The sequence below is a fragment of the Micrasema longulum genome, unplaced genomic scaffold, assembly GCF_059751315.1.
Source record: "Micrasema longulum isolate JH-2025_06_02 unplaced genomic scaffold, ASM5975131v1 h1tg001594l, whole genome shotgun sequence".
Lineage (NCBI taxonomy): Eukaryota > Metazoa > Arthropoda > Insecta > Trichoptera > Brachycentridae > Micrasema > Micrasema longulum.
Genome location: NW_028278776.1, coordinates 52,559 through 78,592, shown reverse-complemented (window position 1 = coordinate 78,592; position 26,034 = coordinate 52,559). Strand labels below are relative to the sequence as shown.

General features: G+C 33.3%; 1 protein-coding gene across 37 annotated transcripts in view; it reads left to right on the top strand.

The window, feature by feature from the left end:
• The window catches only part of LOC148274751 (PDZ and LIM domain protein Zasp-like), a 106,408-nt gene extending 82,407 nt beyond the window's left edge, over positions 1-24,001 (top strand). For 3 of the 37 annotated variants that reach the window (XM_088236661.1, XM_088236660.1, XM_088236663.1), the window contains 10 exons: positions 2,189-2,336; positions 4,071-4,259; positions 5,283-5,397; positions 6,216-6,545; positions 7,498-7,678; positions 16,842-17,898; positions 18,901-19,087; positions 19,260-19,380; positions 19,837-19,900; positions 22,918-24,001. In XM_088236661.1, the coding sequence (XP_088092787.1) occupies positions 2,189-2,336; positions 4,071-4,259; positions 5,283-5,397; positions 6,216-6,545; positions 7,498-7,678; positions 16,842-17,898; positions 18,901-19,087; positions 19,260-19,380; positions 19,837-19,900; positions 22,918-23,836 (3,311 nt within the window). In that variant the 3' untranslated portion in view covers positions 23,837-24,001. Of the gene's footprint in view, positions 1-2,180; positions 2,337-4,070; positions 4,260-5,282; positions 5,398-6,215; positions 6,546-7,497; positions 7,679-10,213; positions 10,253-13,306; positions 16,695-16,841; positions 17,899-18,900; positions 19,088-19,259; positions 19,381-19,836; positions 19,953-22,917 lie in introns of all 37 variants that reach the window. The other 34 variants (XM_088236679.1, XM_088236678.1, XM_088236652.1 and 31 more) reach the window with 27 other exon arrangements.
• The last annotated feature ends 2,033 nt before the right edge of the window (positions 24,002-26,034 follow it).

Sequence of the window (26,034 nt, the reverse complement as noted above, 5' to 3'; positions counted from 1 at the left end):
GTAATGGAAGATACAAGGTTAGATTCCGTGTCAAAATTATAAGAACAATCTAACATGTTTGTATATTGAGTTTTTCTACTGACATTTCTTGGTGGAACTGCATTTTTAATTATAATAATAAAAATACGTATATAGTTTTATTATTATAACTAACATGTTTATTTAATTCATATCCCATATATATAAAAAACGTATTAAATAAATACAGTTTAAATTCGTTTACAAAATAAATAATAATCTCTTGATATTAAATAATTACTTTTTTATAATACGAGTAAATACTAACTCGCCAGTTCGTCGGTACTAAATTAAATACTCGCACTTTTTTTAAAAAAGCATCCAATTCCATTTGCTTTAAAAGGTCGGGTTTGGCCGTATTTCTTGTTTTTGTGCTTTTTTCGCACAATGTTTGGATTCTGAATCACTATTGTCGCTTATAGTAAAACGACAAATATTTTAATATTCTTTTAATTTTAATAATAATAAAATAGAAAATATAATCATACCTTTTTATTTTTCTTAAAAACAAAGCGAAAACTAACTCGTAAACAATTTCACACACAATAGGCTGCTCGCGTACACGGTAATAGTATAAAACAATGTGTAAAAGTGTGTCTGCAATTAGAATTGCGGCGCCTACTGTCGTCTGGTGTCGAACCGGGGAATCCCACGCCGGCACCAACCGGCGCAAAACGACGTTGACCTGTGCAAATATGTATTTCTGATTTACAGATATAATACAAAAATATAATACCAAACAACAACAACAACACTACCATATTAAAAAAGCAAAGACAAACAAAAGTAAAAAATGGTACACAATGGACTTAAGCACTACAATGAACCTTAAATGTTACCCACTTGAAAAATTACACTGGAGACAAATTTAAAATCATCATAAAAAAGCACATGATGACTTCACTTACCAGACGAGATAATTATTTTTATATAATATTTCTTATATAACTTTAACGGGTTTTCAAAAATAATAAATAAAATAAATTCTTTTCTTTTAATGTCTGTTAATCCCTAAATAAAATACAATTATACAAATTTAATACAACGATTTGGATGTACTAAAAATACTGATGATAGATATATTTATTTATTTTTAAATAATTTTTCATACCTAAGTCAAGGAATTTTAAATATAAATTACAGTCTACTCTAAATATTTCAAACGAAGATAAGTTTTGACGGGGTCTACGTTCGAAGTGAACGAAAGGAATACAGTAATGCATTCTGACGCTGCCAGGTTGCATTTTTGTAAAAATTGGAGCCTTGATGTTCGAGAATATAATATATTTGCGAATGTCAACCAGCTAATTTTTAGCTAAACTCAACCAGACAGCGTCACAACACACAACCGCATTCCTTCCGTGCGGCTTGAAGGTAGACCCTGACTATACCTAAATCAATATCTTGGTATGAAAATTGCATTACCCTGTACAAAATTATGTCAATATATTTAAGTAAAGTAGCTGGCAGTAAATAAAGGATATCAGGCTTAAGGAACAGACTGCCGGCCATGATCGGCTAACTTCGGCTTTGTAGAGCGTCGTCTTTGTCATTCATATATGTGTATCATTGTGTCTAGATACTGGACTCGTGCGACAAAGGTAACGCTTTACAAAGTCGAAGTTAGCCCATTATGGCCGGCAGTCTCTTTCTTAAGACCAATGTCCTTTCCTACTTTTATTACACAAATTTTCATTTCAATGTTTTCACTCTGCTGACTCCGAGCTAATAAGAAAGGATGTGTTCTTGTTTATTTTAGTAACCATAAATTGTGTAAATCTTCTAAAAATATAATTCAAAGTAATTTGAGTGCATGTGCATTTAAACAAGGTGTATTAATCAGTAGAGGCCTGTATTGTTTTTGTAAACATTAGGTATTTTTTGTATAAACAATGTGTTTCAATTTGATGAAACTACAAAGTATCAATTAATTGGGTCGATGTTCTCTAATTACTACATCGTAATCATATATTATTGACTTCTTTTCGAAATTTATCAATCTTTGAATTTAGAGAAGTTAAACTTCTGCTGATATAAATATACGACACATTGTTTTCTAGCAAGATATTTATAGTAAATAGATTTCCACCATCGTAATAGCACGATATCATTGCATCTCAAGTATAACTACATAATTCACCGCATGTTCCTCCGTGTGTTGGCTGCCCAGAAGCGTGCGCCCAGTCCCCGATCAGCGGAGCCGCCACAGGACTTCGCCACGTCTCGGCGCCCGTCACTCGGCCGGATGCGCCACTCAATAACACTGGCGGACTTCCCCCCGGACAAAACATCTGCGAGGAATGCGAAAGGCTCATCATGTAAGTACGGTAATCTTTCGACGAGTTTCGGAGTTATCTAACTAATAGGATTTTTATACGAACGGGTTGTAGCCGAGTGTTCGAGATGATTGTATTCTCGTCAGAATATATACAGAGCTCTGATTTTGTCATTTCAAAATTGTAAATTTACTGAAATGGATAATCAAAGCTCCTTACAAATTTGATCGAGAATTGTTTTCAATGTAATAAATGACGTAGAAACGTCGCACTTTTACTCGACGGCAAGTCGAGGGAGGACCGCGAGCCCCCGGCCGGTGTCACCGTGGCCGCCGCGCAGTGCCCCGCGTCCCCCCAGCAGGGTGAGCCTGGGCACGCAGACCCCCGTACCGGAGGAGCCCCCGCTACCCGCCCCAGCATTCCCGCCGCTGTACGAGCCACCGCTGCCCGCTGGTCTGTACTGCGCGCTGCCCTCAGGGGAGATCGCTCCCGGGCCCCCTCCCAGTGGCGGAGCGTCAGACGAGCCCCTTGGGCCCGTGCCAGACACTCCCAACTGTTCGGAATGTGGAGAGTACATAGTGTAAGCGGCACAGTACAGGAATGATCAAATATTGTTTCATGTAACTGTGTTGTAGAGCATCGTTATTAATATCTCATCACAAGTACAAAATGTATCATTTACATAAATTTCACTATGATGCTCTTTGCTGATCGGTTCTATTGTGAATTTACTTCGAGACGTGTATAAAGAAAAAATTGCTTAAAAAAAACTTATCAGCAAAAGGCAACATATAATTTTATACCTCTCCAGATAGTTTCTTCAAATACCTAGTCTTTATAATAAGAATCCATTTTATAAAAAATTATCTCATCACCTTATACAAACTATTTTAACTAGTTGTTCAAATTTATATTTTTTTGTACAACTGTCTAAAATAAAAACATTACATTGCATACAAAACATTTTTTTTTAAATATGTTACACTACATATAAATAAAATATTGAGAACTTATCGAAAATGAAATAATTATAAAATATTTTTAATAAATGCACAAATAATTCTAAAATACATAGTTTTTTCCACTTGATAAGAATTTTAGTCAATTTTTAACATACAACCTGTATGCATATTAGAATATAATTTCAAATTATAATATATTATTATGCTAATTTTATATTGTATACCTGTATATCGAAGTTGGTTAGACGGCCAACTGTGAAACTGGCGTCGCGGGCTCGATTCCCGCCAGTTGCAAGAAAAAAATCCAAGAAAGATTTTTATCTCAATTGGTCTGGGTGTTGTGGTGTATTTTTCATTACCTCCTTCCATATCCCCTCTATCCCACCTGCTGACAAGCCTCAAAGCAGAGGCTTAGCGGGTTATCCCTTTAAAAAAATATTTAAAAAAAGTAAGATTTATCCTTTCAAATTAATAGAATGTAGATGCATTTCACAATCTAGTGACTTTTACTCAAACCTCGATTCAAATTTTTTAGTTTTTATTTAAACATAAAACATAACAGTTATAGGAAATTCATTAAAACTTAGAGGAAATTATTAACTCTCTATTTGTTTTAATGTAAATAGGAAAAATACCAAACATAGTCATATGAATCCGCAGCTAGATAATTTATTTTCTAAAATAATTTTACTGCACCTTGCATGAAACCCCAGGTTTGATACCTGACTGAAATACATGAAAAATAGCAATGCCGAAATGACTTTACCATAGTCATTATAAAAGAAGTCTATTAATGAAAAAAAAACATTTGCAGAGGAGTGTTTGTTCGCATCAAGGATAAGAACCTTCACGTGGAGTGCTTCAAGTGCGCTACATGCGGATCATCTCTCAAGAACCAGGGATACTATAATTTGAATGGCAAATTATATTGTGACATCCATGCCAAGATGGTAGCTCGCCAGAATCCTCCAGCACCCAACTTGGAGCCCTACACTGTACCACAGTATGTGTTATGTTTGACATTTCTCTACCTTATATAGTTAATTCAATAACTAATCCAAATTAAGAACTGTTTTTAAACCTTTTCGTCAAAGTTTATGGTGTTAAAAAGTGTTTAAAGTATCCTTTATAAAACCCATCCACCTTATTGTTATTGAATAATTTGGAAATCAACTGAATATCATTCGTCTTGAAATGATCTTTAAATTTGTACTAAGAAAATTAAAACTTTGGAGTCCTCACTAGAATATCCCGGTCTAAGAAGAACAGTAGTGTTGACTTTTTGTCTGTATTTTTACGCCCGTAAGGCTTTTACATATAAATAATATGAAACATTAGTATATAAAAAAACATAAAGTTTAAGAAATACAGTATAAAAGAATAAAAGAAAATCTAGTACCTATTTAGAGTATATAAAAATATAAAAAAATAGGGTATAAGAGAGAAAAGGCTTTATATGTTTTTTTTTTCAAATATTAAAAAAAAACTAGATAAACAAATAAAATTCAAAGAAATGTAACTTGTAAAAATACAGTATAAACATTTGAAACGGTTAAGTACATTATATTATAAAATAATATTAATAGTTTGTCAAAAAATAAATTGCTTTTATGAATAAAAATAAGTTGATATTATTTCTGTTTGACAGGGAACATATTATTACACTTAACATATTATGCTTATTTTAATTTACAAGGTTATGTTAAAGAAACCAAATAATAACAAAACAAATAATAACAACTGGTGAATTTACACAGGAATTAGTCGATGAATGACCGCAGTAGAAAATTGTAATACTCCGGGTGTCTCGTCTAGGCACTCGCATACTAATAAGAGTTGACAACAATCGAACATTGATATTAAAATTGCTAATAAAATAGAAAAGCATTCATATATTCTTTTGATGTCAAATATTGTGGATAATGTTCGACATTCCACAATTTGAAATATAATTATGTATGACAAAACATGTTTTTATTATAAAATAAATGCACTTTGGGTGTAAATAAATGCATATTATTCACAGAAACAAGCCATCGAGCACCTTCTCATCAGTATTGCCATCGGCATACTCTGTGCCCCTTCCTCCTCTCTCTAATCCGATCTATTCCCCGGCTGGTAATGGCCCATCGTCTCTAATGGTAAGTTTACTTTGTTGATTTACCACTTTTTTACTGTTGTTGAGGTATTGAAACAGTCTAACCACTTTTTTCCGTAATGTTTAGGATTATATTTTGTCCTTTCATCCCTAAATGTTAATTATTATAATTTCCTCAAATTGTTTTCTTTTTTCTTCGGATAACATAATTTGAGGTGTACGGAATCAAATACAGGTAAATTGAGAGATTTTTTTTATTATGAAAATAAAAATAAATTCCGTTTCATATAGAATAAAAAAAAAGCATTGTAAATTGAGTTCAACCATTGTACAATATAAATTTCTTATAATTTTATCAAAAGTTTATAGAAAGTGTATACTTATGAAAACACAACACTCATCAGCTAATGAAATCAAAAACCGAAATATTTTTTTAGCTATTTATTGTAATTCTCTTAAAAAATATGGAAAATGTTTATTTGTACATTCATTTCGGTATAAGGCATTTAAGGGAAAGTTATGTTTTTACAATGCAAAGGTTTGAATCAGTACACCTCATTTTTGTGCTTTCAAAATTGACCTCTTCTAAAACCTTGAACTAGTTTTTAAAATCCCCCTAAATCTTTAATTATAATATTTTTAATCTGTATTTTTATAATTTCAACACGATTAAATCTTTGCATGTCTTTGTTTCTCTTTATTTTCATCTACCATTAAATTTCAAATAACTTTTTGGACGAAGATTATACGTGTTAAAAATATGAAGCACCAAAAACATCCTTAATAATACCTCAATTTAATTTGGTTACATGAGCATGTCTACTAACGTTGATGTTTTTCTCCACCTTACAAATATTTCAGAACAAGAATGATTTTAACGGAAATATGAGTGATCTATCACTAAAGCTTAATCAAGATAATGTGGATGTCTTTGCGAATATTGCGAGCGGTAACGATGATGAGAAGGATTCTAAAACTTTGGCGGCCTCTTTTAACTCATTCACAAACGGGAATCTGGTGCCAGCAATTAACAATAACACAGCTGCAAAGATCGGTACTAACGAGCCCACTGGAATTTCCGACAATTTGTTGAGTGTGTACCCCATCAGTATCCAGACGAGTCCCGTCGGTGCCATCTCCAATGGCGTGTACAAAAAAGTGATCCCACCTCATATGGGGGGCAATTACAAGGTAAATAAAATTCTAAAAATGTATCATAAATTTTCTCATAGATTAATAAATGCTCATCTAGTGATGATTTTTCACACAATACACTAGTGTGGAAGCATAAAATTTCATACTACAGTTATTATTCAGGCATAAATTATAAACTAATAAGTCATTACAAGATTTAAGAATTATCAAGGTTAAAGATGTGTACATGCAAGTTTTTTTTCTGGGCACAGAAAATTTCTATTACTTTTAAAATGTTGTGTTTTTTTATGTGTATATTTTTATGGTCAGCGCGTTTTCCTACCATGCAAGAGGTCTCGGGTTCGATTCCCGACATGGGTGATATGAAATATTTATTTGAAAGGGTGTTTTTACACTAAAATATTTCTTAGTCCCTGGACTGGCACCCGAAGCGTAAGACTGATTATTTTACCTTCATGTAACAAAAAAGATCAATATACGCTGCGATTGGTGTACCAATGCACTGCCCTATGCACCATTAGGTGCGGAAAGGGAATGATGATGATGATGATGATTTTTAATTTATTATATTTTAGTCATATTCTTACTGGCAGAGGAAGTAGTAATTGCATTTATTTTTGACTTACTAACTATATTAAATTATTAATGAATTGTATGTATTTATTATATTTCTGTGTGGCGGCCCCCGTGGTCAAATGGCTAAAATACTTACCTCACACACGGTGAGTTGCGGGTTCGATTCCCTGTGATATCGCAATAATTCTATATGATTTGTCTCAAACCTGGGTGTTCTGCGTTGTAATTTACCACTGTAATTATACCTCTTAGACTGTTGTGGTGCAAAAGAGCAAACAAAAATATTTGTAAAGTCACTAACTTTTGTTTAGATGAAGACTTTAATGGTATATTAAAATAATATGTTATTTGTAGTACTAATATTAAATAATTACACATGAAAAGAAAGTTCAAAGTATGATACAATCCATAGCCCAGCGGCAACATCTCCGGACCCAGACCTTTCGGGGCGCCACTGTCCCCGGCCATGCACTCGCCTGTGTCGTCGCTGTCTCCACGCTCTGCCCCCGGGGCCCCCGTGTCCCCTGCCTCCACCCTCCCTCGCCCCTCGCACCAGTTCTCCGCCCCCGCACCCACCTCGCACTCATTCACAGGTAAGCGAGTCACCTTCGCTCCGGCTCCTAGAGTTCTACTAGTTTAATTACCTTTTCTTCATAGATATACACGGTGGTTTAGGGCCAGAGCTCGAGCTCGAGGAATTTTCTTCGTGGTAAACTTTTTGAAAAATGATTTTTTTCATGTTTTTTTTAGTTATTTGAAAATGAAGTAAGTCTTTGATTTCTCAGACTAGAATTTCTTCCACATCCGACCCTTCTCCTACAAAAAATGTGAATTGAAAAATACATTCGACCGACAAGGCGATACGCACCGGACGCGGACAAGGGAAGCGGCTGGGTAAGGGGGGGTAGGAATTTGTGGAAGGAATGCTAGTCCAAGAAATTAAGGATTTACTCTATTTTCACATGCAGAGACAATATTTGTTAATCAACAAAAACATGTAGATTTCCAAGAACTTTACTCTTAATCATCCGATGTATCTATAAAGTACTTCTTCTCTCTTTCTCTAGTGGCACTATAGCCTATATCGAGCCATGGCCTCCATCGACTTTCGACTTCAACTTATTCTGTCCTCCGCTACAACCCTCCAGTTAGAAACTCCTAGTATTTGAGATGCATTCTTTTCATGTTATCTTATCATCGCAGCCTTGGTCTACCGACCTTTCTTCTGCCTCCTCGGCGCCCATCTAAGACACTTTGTGCACATGTCCGGTCCATCTCAGCCTATTTAGTCTGATGTGTACAGAGAGCCTGGTAGCTTTATGGATGTTGTACAGCCCGTCGTTATATTTATTAGTACTTTTTTATCACTGCTCGTGAGCCTTCCTTATGGTGATCCATTGCGTTCTGCCTTTGGTTTATTGTTACCACGTGAAGTCTACTGTATAACAGATATTATCCACCTGGCGTCTCTCGCAGGTGTCCCATAGCTCGTATTCTTCATACAAGTAGTTTAATGGATCTCTGGCATGCTACATGTTTAGTTTTGCCTAAATGACGTCTGTTATTTCACTTTGTCTTCTAATCTCATTATTCGTGACAGTCTCAAGCTGATACCGTGTTCACTCATTGAGTCATGTGGAACTTATTGGCCGATTGTAAAGTGAATCTCAATATTTCGGCACCATATGTCTGAATGTGTTTGTTCATTATACTTGACATTTCTCAAAATGCAACTTATCCCAGTCTAAATTGGCGATTTCATACGACTGTCTGGTTGTCCTAACTTAATCATTGAATTGTGCCCACGTAGAAGGGCATATACCACGCAAATGAAAAAAAACTAAATACAGTTTTTTTAAACGTAAAATGGTATATTATAGCAAAGAGGACAATCATTTGATTTTGTAAAATAAGCATTGTTTTATTAAAAAAAAACAATAAAATTAAAGGTTTTTGTTTTGTTTTTGTGGCATAATGAGGAAGTTCAGTCCTACAGGAAAATGGACATAAAAAATGATTTCTTACGTGCGGTAAAAATTAGAGCATTTAATTATACTGCAAAGTTTCTTATTTTTAATATTTTAATAAAAACAAACTACTTTGAACGACGTCACTAGTTCATATGAATCAACCATTGATAAGAGAGTTATGAAAGATTTCCGGTTTACGGTAATTCAACTGACCAATTGGCAGAACTGACCGAGAATAAGCGGAAAAGAACTTGAGACGTCACACGCAGAGTAATATCAGAAATACAAAACTTATAATAGCTAATCATAGCACTGATAATATGATTCAAAATTTTTTGTTTTTTAATTTTTGACTTAGTTTAATAGCCTATAAATAAAAAATAAAAATATCACTGAACTTCCTCCTTCAATTTTTGGCCCTAAATAAACATGCTTATTTTCATTTTCAATAATGGTGCTGTTAAAATGGATATATTCTACAGTATATATATTAATGTAAAACTAAAAATGGCATCTGAAATCCATTTAAGTGATACTAAACAACTTAAAGATGATTTTCAAAATGAATTTTAAAATGAGGAAGTTTAGTGTTTTCAAATATTTTTTTTATTATCTGTTTTACAAAGCCAAAACAATATATATTTTTTTTTAACACCACTATGAAGAGTTAATTTGTATACAAATTATTAATTACTAAATAATGATTCTAATTGTTTAGTGTCTATGAAAAATATGTTTACAAAAATCAATATGACCGTATTACTTTTGTATAACAAAGGAATAACTAGGTAGTATATTGTTATGGAATATATATATATTATATAAATTATTAATGTATGGACCATTATCCAATAAAAACAGCCTAATATATCATGTTAATAGTATTACAAATTAAATTAATACACTTCAATCAATTGGAAAAACAATCATCAATACTATCCACAAAAGCAAACATCTACATACATTATGCGACGAGACTCTACTATAAATGGCATCACACACCTACAGGACACTGGAACGGCTGGCTGCTTTTAAAATGATTTATATAATAATGTAATGTATTTGTGTACATTACATTTAATTTATTTTATAAAAAGAATTGAGAAGTATATAATCGGATTGAATTTTTATTCATTTTAATAAACAAATTAATTTTAGGTCAATTTTCAACAATGAAAGCAGCTTCACCTTTTAAAGGTAAATAAGGAATTTGAGCGCATTTGTACAAAGAATATTTGAATTCAAATTGCATAAAATTCTTCTTCAAACTTGTATCATATGCAAAACAATAGCATGTAAATTTTCAAAATTTAAAAGAACCTAAAATCTAATTTTAGTATGTGTTATGAGCAAAATAGAAGCCATCTTAACAATAATTCCACATTAAACTTTTTCTGGTTTGAAATTTGATAAGTTCATTTATTTCTATGGTTTTAATCCTTGACACCAGGCGGACCTCAAATCAATAGTCAAATAATATAATATATTGATAAAATTATGTTACGGTGTGCCATTGAGATGCGAGATGAAATAAGTCTCTCCATAATGTTATTATTACCATCATGATCAACAGCTAAATAAAGAATTGGAATGACCAGTCTTTTTCAGTCAATCTTAATCTGTAACTTCATTTACAATTTACCCATATTTGTATCGGCAAAACTTAGTTTTTCTTTCAATCCGTAATATTGATAGAAATATCGTTTAAGTCAATAGATACTCGGTGATTAGTTATTTACCTTGAATACGCACTATAAGAGACTTTAATTGCTCTAAACAGCTTCATTTTTGGTATGCATATTTTGAATACAAGTTTTTTGATGGATTATTATTTATGTTTTAAAGCTTAAAATGTTCTAATAAAGTGGCTGACCTACTGACAAATTTATCAAAATAATAATGCGATAATAAATAAAAGTTGTAAGATTTAAAAATACTGTTTCTTAAATAAACAAAAGCATTTTTCTAGTTGCAAATGTAAAATACCTTGTATATATACATTATATAATACCTACATAAATATTATATACAATGCATGTCTAAACATCCTTTTAACACCTTATTGAAAAAATGGCAAAATTTTTCAAAGATTTCAAACTAAAAACACACAGAACGGAAATTGTATTTGTCTGCTTAGGGTGTAAACCTGCTATCTGCATCAGAATGAATTATACAGGAGGCAATAAAAAGAGCGTAAAAAAGTAAATATAGCTGCAATCAGAGTAAAGTGGACTTAAGTTGTTGCAAGTCATTAAATTTTATTTCGGTAATTTTTCTCCAGTGTTCAGGTAGATGAAGAATACAGTTCTGTTTGTGAAATAGAACCAGAATCCTGGCTGAGCGTTTTTGACTCGATGGCTGCTCTAAGGTCTGAAGGTTCTAAAAAGGCAATCGAGTAGGGATAAATCGGCCTCGTAGTGTAGCGGTTGGGGTCTTCGCTTCGATTCCTGGCAGGGTCAATGTGAAATATTTGTTTTAATTGTGGCTTAACACTGTCCTAGGTCTAGTACCTAAAGCGTAAGACTAATCACTTTACCTTCCATGGAACAAAAATTATCTAGTTATGCTGCGAGTGCCAATACAGTGGCCCATGCACCGCCGGGTGCAGATAAGAAAATGATGATGAATTTCCCTTCTGGAATTGTCTCGTTTCTAATGGTGTTGCAATATTGTCAATTTTTTGTGGTGTCCAAGGATTGCTGAAATTTAGTTTAAAATGTATTTCACCATCAGTGGTATAAAAAAGCTCTCAATTTTTTCATCTCCTTTATCACGACCAGGCCGGATGCTTTTATTAAGCTGAATGTTGCCAAATGCTTTGAAAAGGGAATGTAAATCAAATAAAAAATTTCATGTGTGGGCCCAGGTTTTTTCTAGCTGGTTTGCAAACCACTACATATTAACAGGAATGTTAATATTTTTCTTTTTGAAAGACCGTTCGTGCAACGCAACATTAAGAATAACATTAGTTTTGAATGACAGAGACTGTTGGTAAAATGTAATTTTCTCTAAAATCTAATCAAATATGTACTAGCAAACTTAGCTAACAACAATTCAAACAATTCGAAATTAGACAAAGAGCGTCTTTATTGATTTCAATTATAAAATGTGAGATTGTAAACTTGCTTGCTGGATTTCTATAGTCCTCATCAGAAACATTGCACGCAGAATATAAATATATATATATTTTTTAAAATAATTATTTGCGTTTTTATGATTTACCCAAATTTTTCTTTCAACGAGTTTAAAAAATAACTCACTATTAAAAAATGGGAATTAAGTTGGGGTAGAGTGGGGTTCAAACCACGGACCTTTGATTCGTGAGTCCGAGACACTAGCCACAGGACCACACCCGATACACTGAACATTTTTCTCATTAATCATTTGTAGGGTGCAATAACCCGAGATCTTTCATACTAAACACTTTGTGAAATATTGCAATCAAAAGTTTTAGAGGACAATTCTAGTAATAAATGTTTTTTGTTGGTTGTAGCACGCAGTAGTGAGATTCTATTGCAGATGAGGATCGAAAAATTCTTGTTCAAAAGATCTCAAACGACCACATTCTTAATGCAAATTGCGTAGTAACATGCAGATAGCGGGTATTCGCTTTAAAGATCTTGTTTCGTTAAAAAAAAAACACAATTTGAATTTCGATATCGATTTAGCGTTTTTTCGGATCACATGCAGTTTTTTTTTCTCTTTCCAACGATTTCAAAAACGTAATTTAACTAAAAAGTGTAGATAACAGGTTTACACCCTAAGCCAACGATTATACTATTGCAACACACATAAAATATGTAATAGTTTTAAATAACAAACATTTGAAAATAATATATCCGTATAATTAAAGTTTATATATTTATATATTCATAATTCATATATATATATGAATTATGTATATATCCATAATTCATATGTATACATCTTATATATATATATATATATATATGTGTAGAATAAATAATGGCTGCATACACATATAGTGTAGAATAAATAATGGCTGCATACACATAATACAATCAAAGGGTTTATTTATTTCTCTCAATTCCTTTTTATGTAAGATTGCTTATTTAAAAAAAACTTAAATACATGCAAATGCTTAATAATTTACATATGACTAATTTTATTATTTCATAAAAATTTTCAACCCAATCCTATATTCCTTGACTGAAATTAACCGTTTTAATTTCCTCTCATCCTTTTTTTTAATATTCTAAACGTAAACACTAACAAAATATAACAAAACAGTAAAAAGTGTGAAAAACATCATTTGGCCTCCTAAAAATGACTCTGAAAATGAAGAATGCCCAGATGAAACAAATCTCCTTTCCCAGGCTGTCTGTCCTTCGAGCATTCCCTGCCAAGTCGTTTGCCCCTATGCCAATCTCTGTCAGGCCACCAACCAGGCTGACTTTCTTCCTACTGCGTCCTCCAAGTTCCCTTGCCCTTCTCCTATGGCCTATCGAACTGAACCTGCACCGCAAATGCCAGCTCCATGGCTAATCAAGACCTCTCGTTCTGAGCCTGACTCCACCCACCGCGTCAAGTTTTTAGACGAAGTTACTCAAGAAAATCAGACTAGTCAAACATCAGTCACATCCTCTATTCAAGTGTCTTCGGCATCTATGATACAGTCTTCTAGTCAAAGTTATCAACAAATTACAACGGGAGAAAATATTGTTTCTTCATCACAGCAGAGTGGATCTTCCACCCACTGTGAAAATTTCAATGAAGAAGAAAACATTCAAACCATATACCAGTCTCAAACTGGTATGCCAATTGAAAAAAAATACGAAACACCTGATAAAGAATTCCAGGAAGTTATAAGGAACGATCAATCGGAATCTCAAATATCTTCTATCATCTGTACGAACAATGAAGTTCAAAATATTGGGCACAATCAGTCGATTTGCTCAACTGAAGAAACTCACACGTCAGGGAAAAAGTCACCTATGGAATGCGTGGAAACTATTTCTGAAAAAATAGACACTAAACAATTGGTTCAATCGCTAACCAACAAATGTGAAACACTGTGTCCATCGTCTCCTACACTTGAGGCCAAACAAGTTAAAACCGAAGATAAGTTTAATATTTCAAGTAATAAGGAGCATGATCATATACAGGTTCAGAGAAAAGAATCTATTTCAATGACTGCTACCAACAAAAACCAATCAGTACAAGGTGAAAACATGCAATGTATTCTTTCTAATCCAACACAAAAGCATCAACAAAACCCACTGTTAGATGCTCTAACTATAGCTCCTGAAAGATCATACTCTCCTCTTCCTGAAGCGACTAAAGCAAGTACAGTATGTTCATCAATAAGTGAACCATTGACTGTTTCTTCAATATCCTCTCAACCAGAGAGTGCTATAAAAAATACATTTATTGAAAATATGGTCAAAGAAGTTCAAACTATCAATGACTGCAGCGAAGACGCGACAAATAAATCTGCAGTGGTAGATTCTTATGAATCTAAAAGCTCGTTTTCTTCCATATCACCAATAAAACCACATACACCGATTCAAACATCTTCTCGACCTGTACCGATGCCGGAAGAAACCATACCGTACTTTCCTCCAGACATACCAATCAATATTGAACGAAGGCAGCCTAGAGGAGGTGCAGTCTCACCATTAGTTTCTGCATTAACTATTGCTCCAAGTCGTCCGTATACCCCACTGGGTGTTCAACCCATTGAACGAGGTTCTTTTCTTGAAGCTCTAACTATAGCTCCGGAACGCCCATACACACCATTGGTTAATGAAAATAATAATTCTAATAAATGCGCAGAGAGCGCGTCAGAAGTGATTTGTTCAAAGCCTATTGCTGTAAACACATTATCTAAAGAATGCATTAGGCCTGTTGCTACACAACCTTGTCAAACTGTCAATGTGCAAACTTCTAAAGCACCAATTCAAACTGTTTGTCAGTTTCAATCATCAACTCAACTATCCGCATTCAAACCTGTGGCTAAAACTATTCAAACGTTTCCCCCACCTTTTCCAGAAGAATTATTGAATTCACAATCCATTACAACCAGCACCAGTAACCAATTTGCACAAGCATCTAGTTCAACGAGGGTGCAGACTACATCTTCATCTATGGTTACAGAATCCCATGAATCTTCTCATGTTCAAGAGTTTCAAAAAATGGAAATTAAACAGAACACAAATATTTTACAAAATTATGAACAATCGTTTGATAGCATCCAGTGCGAACAATTATCTGTGATGAATAAAAGAGCATCATCAGGTTTACAAAAACCATCAAATATACCATGTTACCAGAAAAATCTAGAACAATTACCATCTCAAAGAGGTAAAACCCCGGAAATCACAAATGAACCAGCTATACTGCAGAAACCAATTTCACCCTGTATTGCTCCTGATACCATTGATCCACATGTAAAAAAAAATACAACTAATCAACAAACAAGTGAACCAAATAGAGCTTGTGAAGGTTTAAATATTGCATCAACCCAATGCAATCTAGTCGCTGAACAAAAGAAAACTGACATACCATCAGTACAAGATCTCCAAAAAGACACACCAATTTCTATGACATTTCAACCAGTAACTGAAGCAACTCTTCGAGTTTCACCAACTGTTGGTAGTCGCCCAACTACTCCCAGCATGATTAATAAGCCAGCTCCACTTATACCTTATTATCAAATGAATTTAGTAGCTGTGGAATGTTCACCACCAGAAACAAATCTTTATGAGCCATCAAGTCCAGAAGTGAGCCGTTCTCCAACACCTAAAATGATTCGTACTCGATCTCCAGCTCCTGGTCCTCCTCCTAATCCGCTTAAAATGCAGGCACCAAAGATTAAAGAGACCACAGCTCAAGCTCAAACATCTCACTCATTACTTTCTCAAGCTACAGCAAATCTACGTAAAGAACATGAATCAGTAAAAAATAGTTTCCAAAGTGGAGTAGAAATTTTCAATTCTTCCGGAGCAAAAAACTGGGCTAACAATCAACAATCCTTTTTAAAATCTCAACATATGACAAAAATAGGTTTTCATTCACAAGAAACAATGGATGCAAAAATTAGCGAGTCATTGCAGTTGAACCATCAGTGTGTAGAACAGGCAACACAATCCCAATCAGTTTTTGAAAAGGGGACAAATTCTGTGCAAAGAACTAGAAAAGTTTTTGAAGAGTTCGAAAGAACCCAAGTTGCAAAATCAATTGAAATACAAAAAAATGCCGGAGCTATCACTTCTAATCCCGTACCACAAATTCCAAATAAATCCTCAGCACCCAGTCACAATTACACCCAGCAAGAATCCCCAAGGAATGTTCAACAACCGCAATCCACTCTTCCTATTGTATCTTTTCGCCCTCAAACTCAACCAGAGGCGATATTGTCTGTTCAACCTTCCGCTAATACGGCAACAAAGCCCCAACCAATCTGCGGGCTGCCTTGTTCCATCACTAGCGGTGCTAACCTTAACACCAGTGGCCCGGTATGTGATCCCACCCCCTCCACAGGTGGTGCAGGAGCTGCAGCTCGCGGGAAGACCTTCGGGGTGTCTTCCGCCCCCAAGCGCGGCCGCGGCATTCTCAACATGGCTGCGGGACCCGGATCACGAGTCGCTCTCTGCGCACATTGTAATGGCCACATTAGGTACATTTGCATTATATTGTGTGTTTACAGGTGCTGCTTCCAAGAGTGTCTTGCATTATGTGTACTGCTGTAGCGTGTAGAGTTCTAACTAATGCATGTTGTGTGTATAAATTAATTATATGATTTTGGTTGTTTTTGTTTGACTAGATGAACCTGATAACAATAACCGAGAAATGCCAGTTAAAAAAAAGATAGAATACGCAACTAATGGAATGACTAACAATTCTCTGATGAAACAGCTATCTAGAAACGCTTTCAATGGAACATACGAAATAGGAATACAAAGGAAAATAAAACCTGGAGATCATATTGCCAGCATGGCAAATAAAATCAAGGATACCGTTGTGTTAAAACATCCGTTAAAAGTTAATGAGCCATCAAACATCAACAGTAGTGAGAGTATAAAAATCAATAAACACAGTAATGGAATAAGCAGTAATAACCCATTAAATAATTGTAATGAGATGCAATACACCAAAAACACATTACCGATTTGGAATCAAAATGGAAAAAATTCACCAGCAGAGCCACAATTCCCAGTGCCCTATACACCTGGAGCCATCCCCCCTCCGCCTCCTCCACCGCCTAAGTTCAAAGTAGGCTGCGCATCACCAGTCCACAATGGAAATCCTTCTCCAACCATTAGTCAGTCTTCCTCTCCCATGACGAGTCTCTCTGGGAGTGGTTCCCTTTCTCCGGTTTATGAAAAACAATATAAAAATACTGCTGATCAATCTGATATGCCCCCAAAACAACTTACATCTGCCTTATTGAATAAAATTATCAAAAAAGACATTTCAGTAAATGAGAAATCAGAAACAGAAAAACCCGTGCAAAAAGATTTGCAAAATTCACAGTCACAGCAAAACAAAATTGCAAGTTCCTTTTTAAATGGGCAAACACGAAAACCTTTAACTGAACAAAATTTTAAACCATTTAACAAAAAAAATGAAATTTCTCATTCAATTCAACAAGATCAAGTAAAACCAAATACAGGCTTCAATAAAATTTGTGATAATAATCAAAATAATTTAAACGACTCTCCAGTAAAGCTAAGGGAGAAAAAAAATAGTCCGCAAGATGCCAAATCATCGGGAAAAGGTGACTCTCATGTAACCTCACGACCACTGAGTACTATTGCGTCTGTGGATTTAGTTGATGGTGTCTACCCTGTATGCAATCAGTGTAATAAGCAAATAACCAGGTAATTTTTTGTCCAAAATAAATCTTTTATATAATTTTAGACTTCAAAATTCTTCAACCGTTTTGTGTGCATGGTTTTAAAATATATTTTTACTGAAATAACATTATTTTTTTCTAATAATGAATGTTCGTATTATTTTACCAATACTTGGATAAAAAATGGAATTGAAATTCACTAAGCATAAAATTTTATTATCTGTTATAAATATATGTATATACATAAAAAAGAAACTGAACTAATGTTGTGGTGGGCGGAGTTTCTGTAGCGCCGGGTTCTGCCAGTAGGATCGTGTAGAGCTACCTTTTCTCAGTCGGAATGCCAAGGATCATCGCTGGATAAGTTCCATATGACTGGTGTGAATTTTTGTCACATTGTTTCAATGAATGAGTGAAGTTTTGCTTCAAAACTTACGCAGAAACTCTTGAAATGTTAACATCCGCCCACAAACATGATGCTAGGGGAAAACTCAAGTGTTTGAGTGGTTTTCCCATTTTAAATAAGGTGAAATATCAATTGGTAACCGACCCCACTCTGGGGGTCTTCAACGGTCCGAACTTATGAAAATGTCCATAAAATTTGCCAAATGATCCCTCGGAGTTCAGTGCAGCAAATTTTGAATTTTGAAAAAGAGTGGCTGCAAAATTTGTTCTCACACAGCCCTCTCTACGTGCCAATTTTTTATCAAAAAAGATATGACCGCTGTATCCCACCCCCTTGTTCACCCGATCTAGCCCTCTGCAACTTCTTCTTATTCTCTTGAATGAAAAATACACGAAAAAAATGCATTTTGCTGATGTTGCTGAGGTGAAGTAAAAAACGACAGAGGCGCTGTCGAAGCTGAATCAAGAGTTATTTAAAGCCAGTTTTTTGTAACAAAGTTTTAAAATATTAGTTTGGTTTTTTTTTTAGTATATATTTTCAAAAAATTTACCATTCAAATGGTAATTAAGTAAACGCAACCCCAACAACAATTTTAATAATTATTGTATATTGTGGCGATAGGGGTCCCTTCATTACAGCACTCGGACGCATCTGGTGCCCGGAACACTTTGTGTGTGTAAACAACACTTGCAGACGCCATTTGCAGGACATCGGATTCGTTGAGGAAAATGGCCAACTTTATTGTGAATATTGCTTCGAGCAGTTTATTGCTCCAGCTTGCGATAAGTGCCATGGAAAAATTAAAGGAGTGAGTGAACTTTTGCTTTGTTTAGTAATTCAATTCAAAATTATTATTTTTTTGTTTTTTGTTATTCATTATTATATAATATTATATATGTGCATTCAATTTTATTGATGATAAGTTGCATTTTACATTTAATTTTCTTATTTTTACTTATACATAATTATTTTTATTACAGGATTGCTTGAATGCTATTGGAAAACATTTCCACCCTGAATGCTTCAACTGTGCTTACTGTGGAAAACTATTCGGAAATAATCCATTCTTCCTGGAAGAAGGACTTCCTTACTGTGAAGCGGGTAAGTTGTTACGTTAAAATTTACGTGAAAAAGAAAGTTAAAATTTATATTTTTTAAAATTGAAAGTAATATAAAAATAATTCAATTTGATAATCTTTGACGTTCAATCAAAAATTGAAATGCATGCTTCAGAATGCATTCTTTTAAAAAAGTCAATGTCATGATGGGCCGATCTTTTTAACCCAGAAAGTTAAGAAACTTAATCAAATGATATTGGAATTTTATTTTTGATTATTCAACTTTTTACAGCATAAAAACATCGGGGGAGTTATTCCAAAACCCGCATAATTGATGGCTTAATTATAATTGTTAAAAAATAACAAAATGTAGGCATTAATTTTCCAATAAGTATATTTGACGTTTGAGTTTTCATACTAGATCACAGAATACAATCAGAGGAAAACTTTCCTAGGACTCATAAGAATGTACACATTGTCAAGTTTGATTTGATTTTAGATTGGAATGAGCTGTTCACAACGAAGTGCATCGCTTGCGGCTTCCCAGTGGAAGCTGGAGACAGGTGGGTGGAGGCCCTCAACAATAACTACCACAGTCAGTGCTTCAACTGCACGGTGCGTATGCTACACTTACATTCCATCTTTGTTGCCACTTCGACATCACCATCACATCCTTCAACTTCGAGCTCCGGGTGAAATTATTGGGATTTTATTCATCGAAAAATCCCGATGCATCAAACTTTCTTTAAACCAATAATAATACTTTTTAAATTTACATAACTACACTATTCGCAAATCCTTATACCACATTTGCACATAAAAAATAAATATTAAAATAATTCTTAACACAAATATGGTCAGTAACAACTGTGGTCAGGTTAATTGGATCATCAATTTTCTTGATAAGATCCATTTATTTATTTCAAATTAACGCCCTTATTTATACACAAAATAAATATTTGGAAAAACACCATATATAATAGTAAACCTAATTCTAATTAATAATCCTTAATCCAATTCTAATTTCCAAATGTGTATTCTTTATTCTTAACATAATTTTTACAAAGTTCTGCATATATTTACCTAATTTTTCTTTCCTAGTTTGGATAAGTGCCGTTTATCCCACAGGGTGCGAAATGTCAAATTTTCGGGTAATCAAAATATGCGTATTTTAAACCTTTGTAGAAAATGTATCTGACGTCTCACAAAAAAAATATAGTGTCCTTTGTAATTGTTGCTTATTTGAAAATAAAAATAATGAAAAACGTGCAAAGACCCTATTTAATATATCTAGAAAGAAATCATCAAATGTACAGTTACAGTACAGCGCAGTGCCATGTTTATTATGAACAGGAGTTAGTGATGGACTACAACAAAACTCAGGGAAATACTTAAATTCCAAATTTTCAACTAAACCATTGACTGGCCCCGAGCAAATAGCAGAAGACAGTCACTTCAATAATGGGTTTAGTACCTAAAACTCATGCCTTGAGAGAACCTTATCTCAGTGATCATAAATATTTATAAAATAATGGGAATTAAATGAATAATCAATTTAAAAACAGTAATTTATTTGTCAATTAAGGATCTTACTGCTATTCCAATATGAAAATATCTATAGTAAAATTAAATAAAAATTTGTTGTTAAATAATCTTAAAAATCTAAATATTTATAACTATTTTACATTTCAATTAAAATACAAAACATAATTTAATATTCAAGAGTTTCGGAATATAATGTAAACCCTAATATTTATACACTAAACAAATAAAATCCCTTAGTACCATAAAGAAACAGGAATTTTATGGACAGTCCTTGCTTTGAAATAATTACGCTATTATGTGTTGGTTTTATTTTATTAACAAATATCCAGAACAGTATCTTCCTCTTAAGCTTTGCGGACACTGTTCTAAAACCCGGGTTTTAAATACGGATGCAATTTATTTTCCCTTTTATTAGTAATGCACATAATCAGTAATGATGTTGTGATTCTTTATTACATAATCAAAAATTCTTATAAAATCCCTCAGGTCTGAAATTGCGCACAAATAAATTTGAATGAAAATAATAAATAGGTATAGAAAATAAAAAAAGTTAAAAAACGACCGAGAATCCGAAAGATCTTAAAAACTGGTAGGTACAGACAAATTTGAGTTTCTTAAAAATAGGGTCATTAACTTATGTACTATAAATAAGAGGACTTTTAAATAAGTATTTTGAAAAAACTGAAAAGCTCACAAACTCAGTATGGGGAAAAATCAGGAAGTATTAAAAGTCCTGAAGAATCTCACCGTCTCTTTAATAACCAATTATTCAACAACAGACAAATTTTTAGACGTGATAATCGTCACAAACCGATTTAATTATTGATTAATAACCGAGCTTAAAGGTTATTTAATATGCATTATTAATAATATAATATTATAATAATAACCTATTATGAATTATTTTTCTAAATTTATCAATTTATTATGCGCATTACTGACCGAGTAGTATTCATGCATTTTTTTGTTTTAGTTTTGCAATTATTTTACATATTTTTGACAATTTTTTTTTTAATTATAGACAATATTTTTACCATTGAGAAAACACATTGTTTTGGTTAATAGTTTGAATACATAATCTATGATAAATTCCACGAACAATGTCTAAACATGTGTATTTTCCAATATTTGTAATATTAACTGAGTAATATGTCTATAAAATACAGGTTGTATCAGGAAGAGACATAAAGCAAACACGCGTCCCACACCTTATGGATCGTGCCATACACATATTTAATTAGAATTGAAGAGATATGGATATTTAAAGATAGGCAGAGTGTGGAAAGTGGCTACTCAAATCAGCCCAATGACAGGTCATAGGCCTTCCCAAAATGCCTAGACTTCCATATTCCGTTCTCCATCTTTGTTATAATATGTCAAAATATACTATGTTATGTTGTTATGTAATGCCTTCAGTAATTTTTCTCTTTTTTTAAGTGTGTGAAATATAGAGTTTTTTTTATGGCTTTTGTATATTATGTATTTCGATATTAGTTAAACACATCAAGTATATATAATATATATTTGCTGTGACAATGTAGATCAAAATGTGTTGTGATTTTATAAAACATATATTGTGTTAAATTAACCATTATTTATGTTGTCTTTTTAATTGGATTTTGTTCTTATCCTTGTCTGCACCTAGCAGTGTGTAGAGCCCTGAATTTCACGCCAATTGCGGTGTATCTTGATCAGTTGTTACATAAGACAAAATGATCAGTCGGATGTGGCAGTTTGGGGACTTAAAATATGTACTGAAAAAACAACCTTAAAATAAATGTATTGTCAACGCGGTTGAGAAATGAGCCCTCTAACTAAAACTTAAAAAGAGGGACAATTGCATTTTATAAAATACAATGTACATATGTATATGTTAACTATATTCATATTGTATACACCTTGTCTTCAAACTGCACATAAACTTAATGTTTATTAGTCTAAAAAACCTTTCTTTCTATTTTGATACTTATTATAGTCGGTCATTTATTACTTTACATAAAAATATACATTTTTTTAAAATATATTTATATTTCAGATGTGCAAAAAGAACCTCGAGGGACAGAGTTTCTACGCCAAGGGAGGACGTCCATTCTGCAAGTCTCACGCACGCTAATATTCTTTCTCAAGAAAGAAATTCGCTGTCACCCTTTTATCAATCGACCAATGTTGCCGATCGTGCCAGCAATATTGGTAATGCTTCTCCGAATCAATATTCAAGCGGTATTTTTGATGATATTTTAAGCCTATCAGGAAAAGTACTGAGTAAGGTAACTGTTGATAAAATACATAGTTCTACTTATTGCGATGTCACAGATGTTCCTGCTGCCACAGATGATATAACTGAAATTGAAAGAGATGCACTCAGGAATGACATCAATTCTCCAATTTCAGTTACAGATACCTTCCGAACTGAAACATTTACGAATGAAGACATTTTAAAAATAAAGTTAACTCCTACATTAATGGAATTAGATGACTTTCTGTTTGGTAAATTAACTCCGAGCATCGAGCTCGATAGACCGATAACACCATTGTTCTTTACAAAGGAAAAGTCTATTCATTCAGATACTAATATCATTTACAAAAGTGATGTGGTGGTAGAGGAAAGCGATTTGATTCCACTGCATATGGATAATCAGAAATATGACACTATTGAAACACATAACTCTATGGTCTCAAGTTATATTACAAACAGAACTCAAAATGAAAAAAATCAAGAAAATACTTCTTCTGTTTTAAGCGATACACCTAATTATAGGAACTTCGAAGATGTTAACAAAAGTTGTAAAAATCTAAAAATTGAAATAAAAAAATCAAGTTTTTGTTCAAAATTCTTGAATATGCCGGCTCATTACCATGCAGCAATCATTTGTTTCTTACTTGTGGCATACAATCTTATGTTTAACATGTATAAACACTATTACCAAAAAACATCAATTCATCTCTCTAAGTAGGAACTTTAATTTGAACTTCAAACAATATGTATGTCTATATATTTTAATTGCACAGCTGTGGTGTTTTAAAGAAGTGTGTAAAACCGTAATCTAGAGAGCAATTTGTTCTGTCAAAAGGATGATTCACAAATATACTGTATATAATAAGCGCTTAAAAAAATAAAATATTTTCAACATCGAGTTTGCAAAATAAACTAATTATATATATAGTAAATATTTATTGTAGAAGAGAATTAGTATTTGTCTTTGGCAATGTGAATTTTTCAGTATATAATATAAATTTAATTTATACTAGTCAAAATAAACTAATTTAAGGATAATATGCCATAATAATTTTAATTGCATTATATGGAAGTGAAGAATATCTTCAATATTACGTCATAAATATTTATCATAATCGTAATAATACTACTTAGGCTAATCTAACCGATTAACAATATGTTTAACAAAATTTTTGTTTTATTGCTAATAAGATGTATAATTTCATAATATTGTCTCATAAATATTATGTCTACCAACATACAAGAACTCGCGTATCAAATATAACCTAATCGCATTATATAAAATAATTATTATAACAAGTCTAGATACTTATATTAAGTTCTTAATAATTAATTAATGCTTCTGCTTATCAATTCATAGTTTGAATCCAAATATAAAAAATGCAAACAAACATTATTATTGTGATACAGAGAAGCTTACTATAAAACATTAAAGAAATACATTATTTTCCAACACTACACCTATGGCATAGTAGGGATCCTCTCCTCTGTAAGAAGTGCACAAACTATAGTCATTTTACCCTGTACGCAATTAATATTTTTTGTGAATTATGGTATTTTAATGTTTTTTGCTTCATAAATAATAAAGTATTTTAAAATAGTGTAATTTTATTTACTTTCTCACTACAAAGAAATCTCCATTTTAATAACATATTATTTATTTATTAAACACCCAGAGGGCTCTTACAAATGCAGTTCAAAAGTAAGTACATAGAGTATATAATTAAAGCAGCAGTTATAATATAAAGTATAATCATAATTGATACATTAAACACGTAATTAATTGTAAAAAAAAAGGATAGAAAGTAAAAAAGAATTGTAATGCAACACATTAAAAGAAGAATTGAGTTGATGGCCATTCGATGGACAGGATAGCTGATTTAATTACAGCAGGAGTGGTGTGGACTAAGTTCATCAGCTCTGCATAATCATAAGCAGTTCTGTGCATGCAAACCAGGGGAGAATGGTGAGTGTAGTTTGTCCCGTTGTACTCGCATTGGAACATCTCGGTGAAATAGTTAAGGCTTTCATCTTGTTACGCATACAAGCTGCTCAACTTATGCAACTTCAAAAATATTTAGAGTTTGTCAAAATTTTTGTAGACAAGGACTGGATTCAACCCTGGGGAGCTGTGAATATTAACATATTACAACACAAACTTCTTCTTTAACTTCACAAACATCAACAGATGAAATAATTGAAGGAATAAAGATGGTCAAATATGGGCAGAATGGTGAATGTTGCACGGTGTGTAAAGTGGCCACTTAAACCAGCCAATGACAAGTCATAAGCCCTGTAGATGCCTAGATTACTATATTACCTTCTCTAAATGTTCTTTTTCTCTGTTGCAATATGTTAATTATGCAATTTCCTTAATAAAAATTGCACAAATTATATATTTGAAAGTGCACGCATTTCATCCCAGTGACGGTCGGTGGCAAAAACTTCAGGGGGTGCAAAAGAAGACTAACCCGACGGCCTTCGCAGTGCAAGGAAACCGTAGGTTGTGGGTTCAATCCTAGCCTTGGGCAATGAAAAAGAGAGTTTTCCTTCTATGTCTTTGTGTTGAATAAGTTATTTAAAAGAAAAACAAACAAAACACTGAATTGACAAAATACGCATATTTATATGCATGTACATTTTAAAACTACATACTTAAAAATGACATTTTTTAATTTTTATAACTAACATTAAAGTCCGAGAACGGACCCAGAAGCCTCGTATAACGAGTGTCTTGAGGATGCGACGGTAGACCTGGCTTGGACACGTGCTGCGTATGCCTCACGAGAGCCTAAACCCAAGTTGCCTCTTCTTTAAATCTGGGGGCTCGCGCCGTCCTGGAAGGCCGTCGATGACGATCTTTCGACTTTATTCGACGGAACTAAGGGGCACTAGATTTACGTGGGAGGAGAGGAG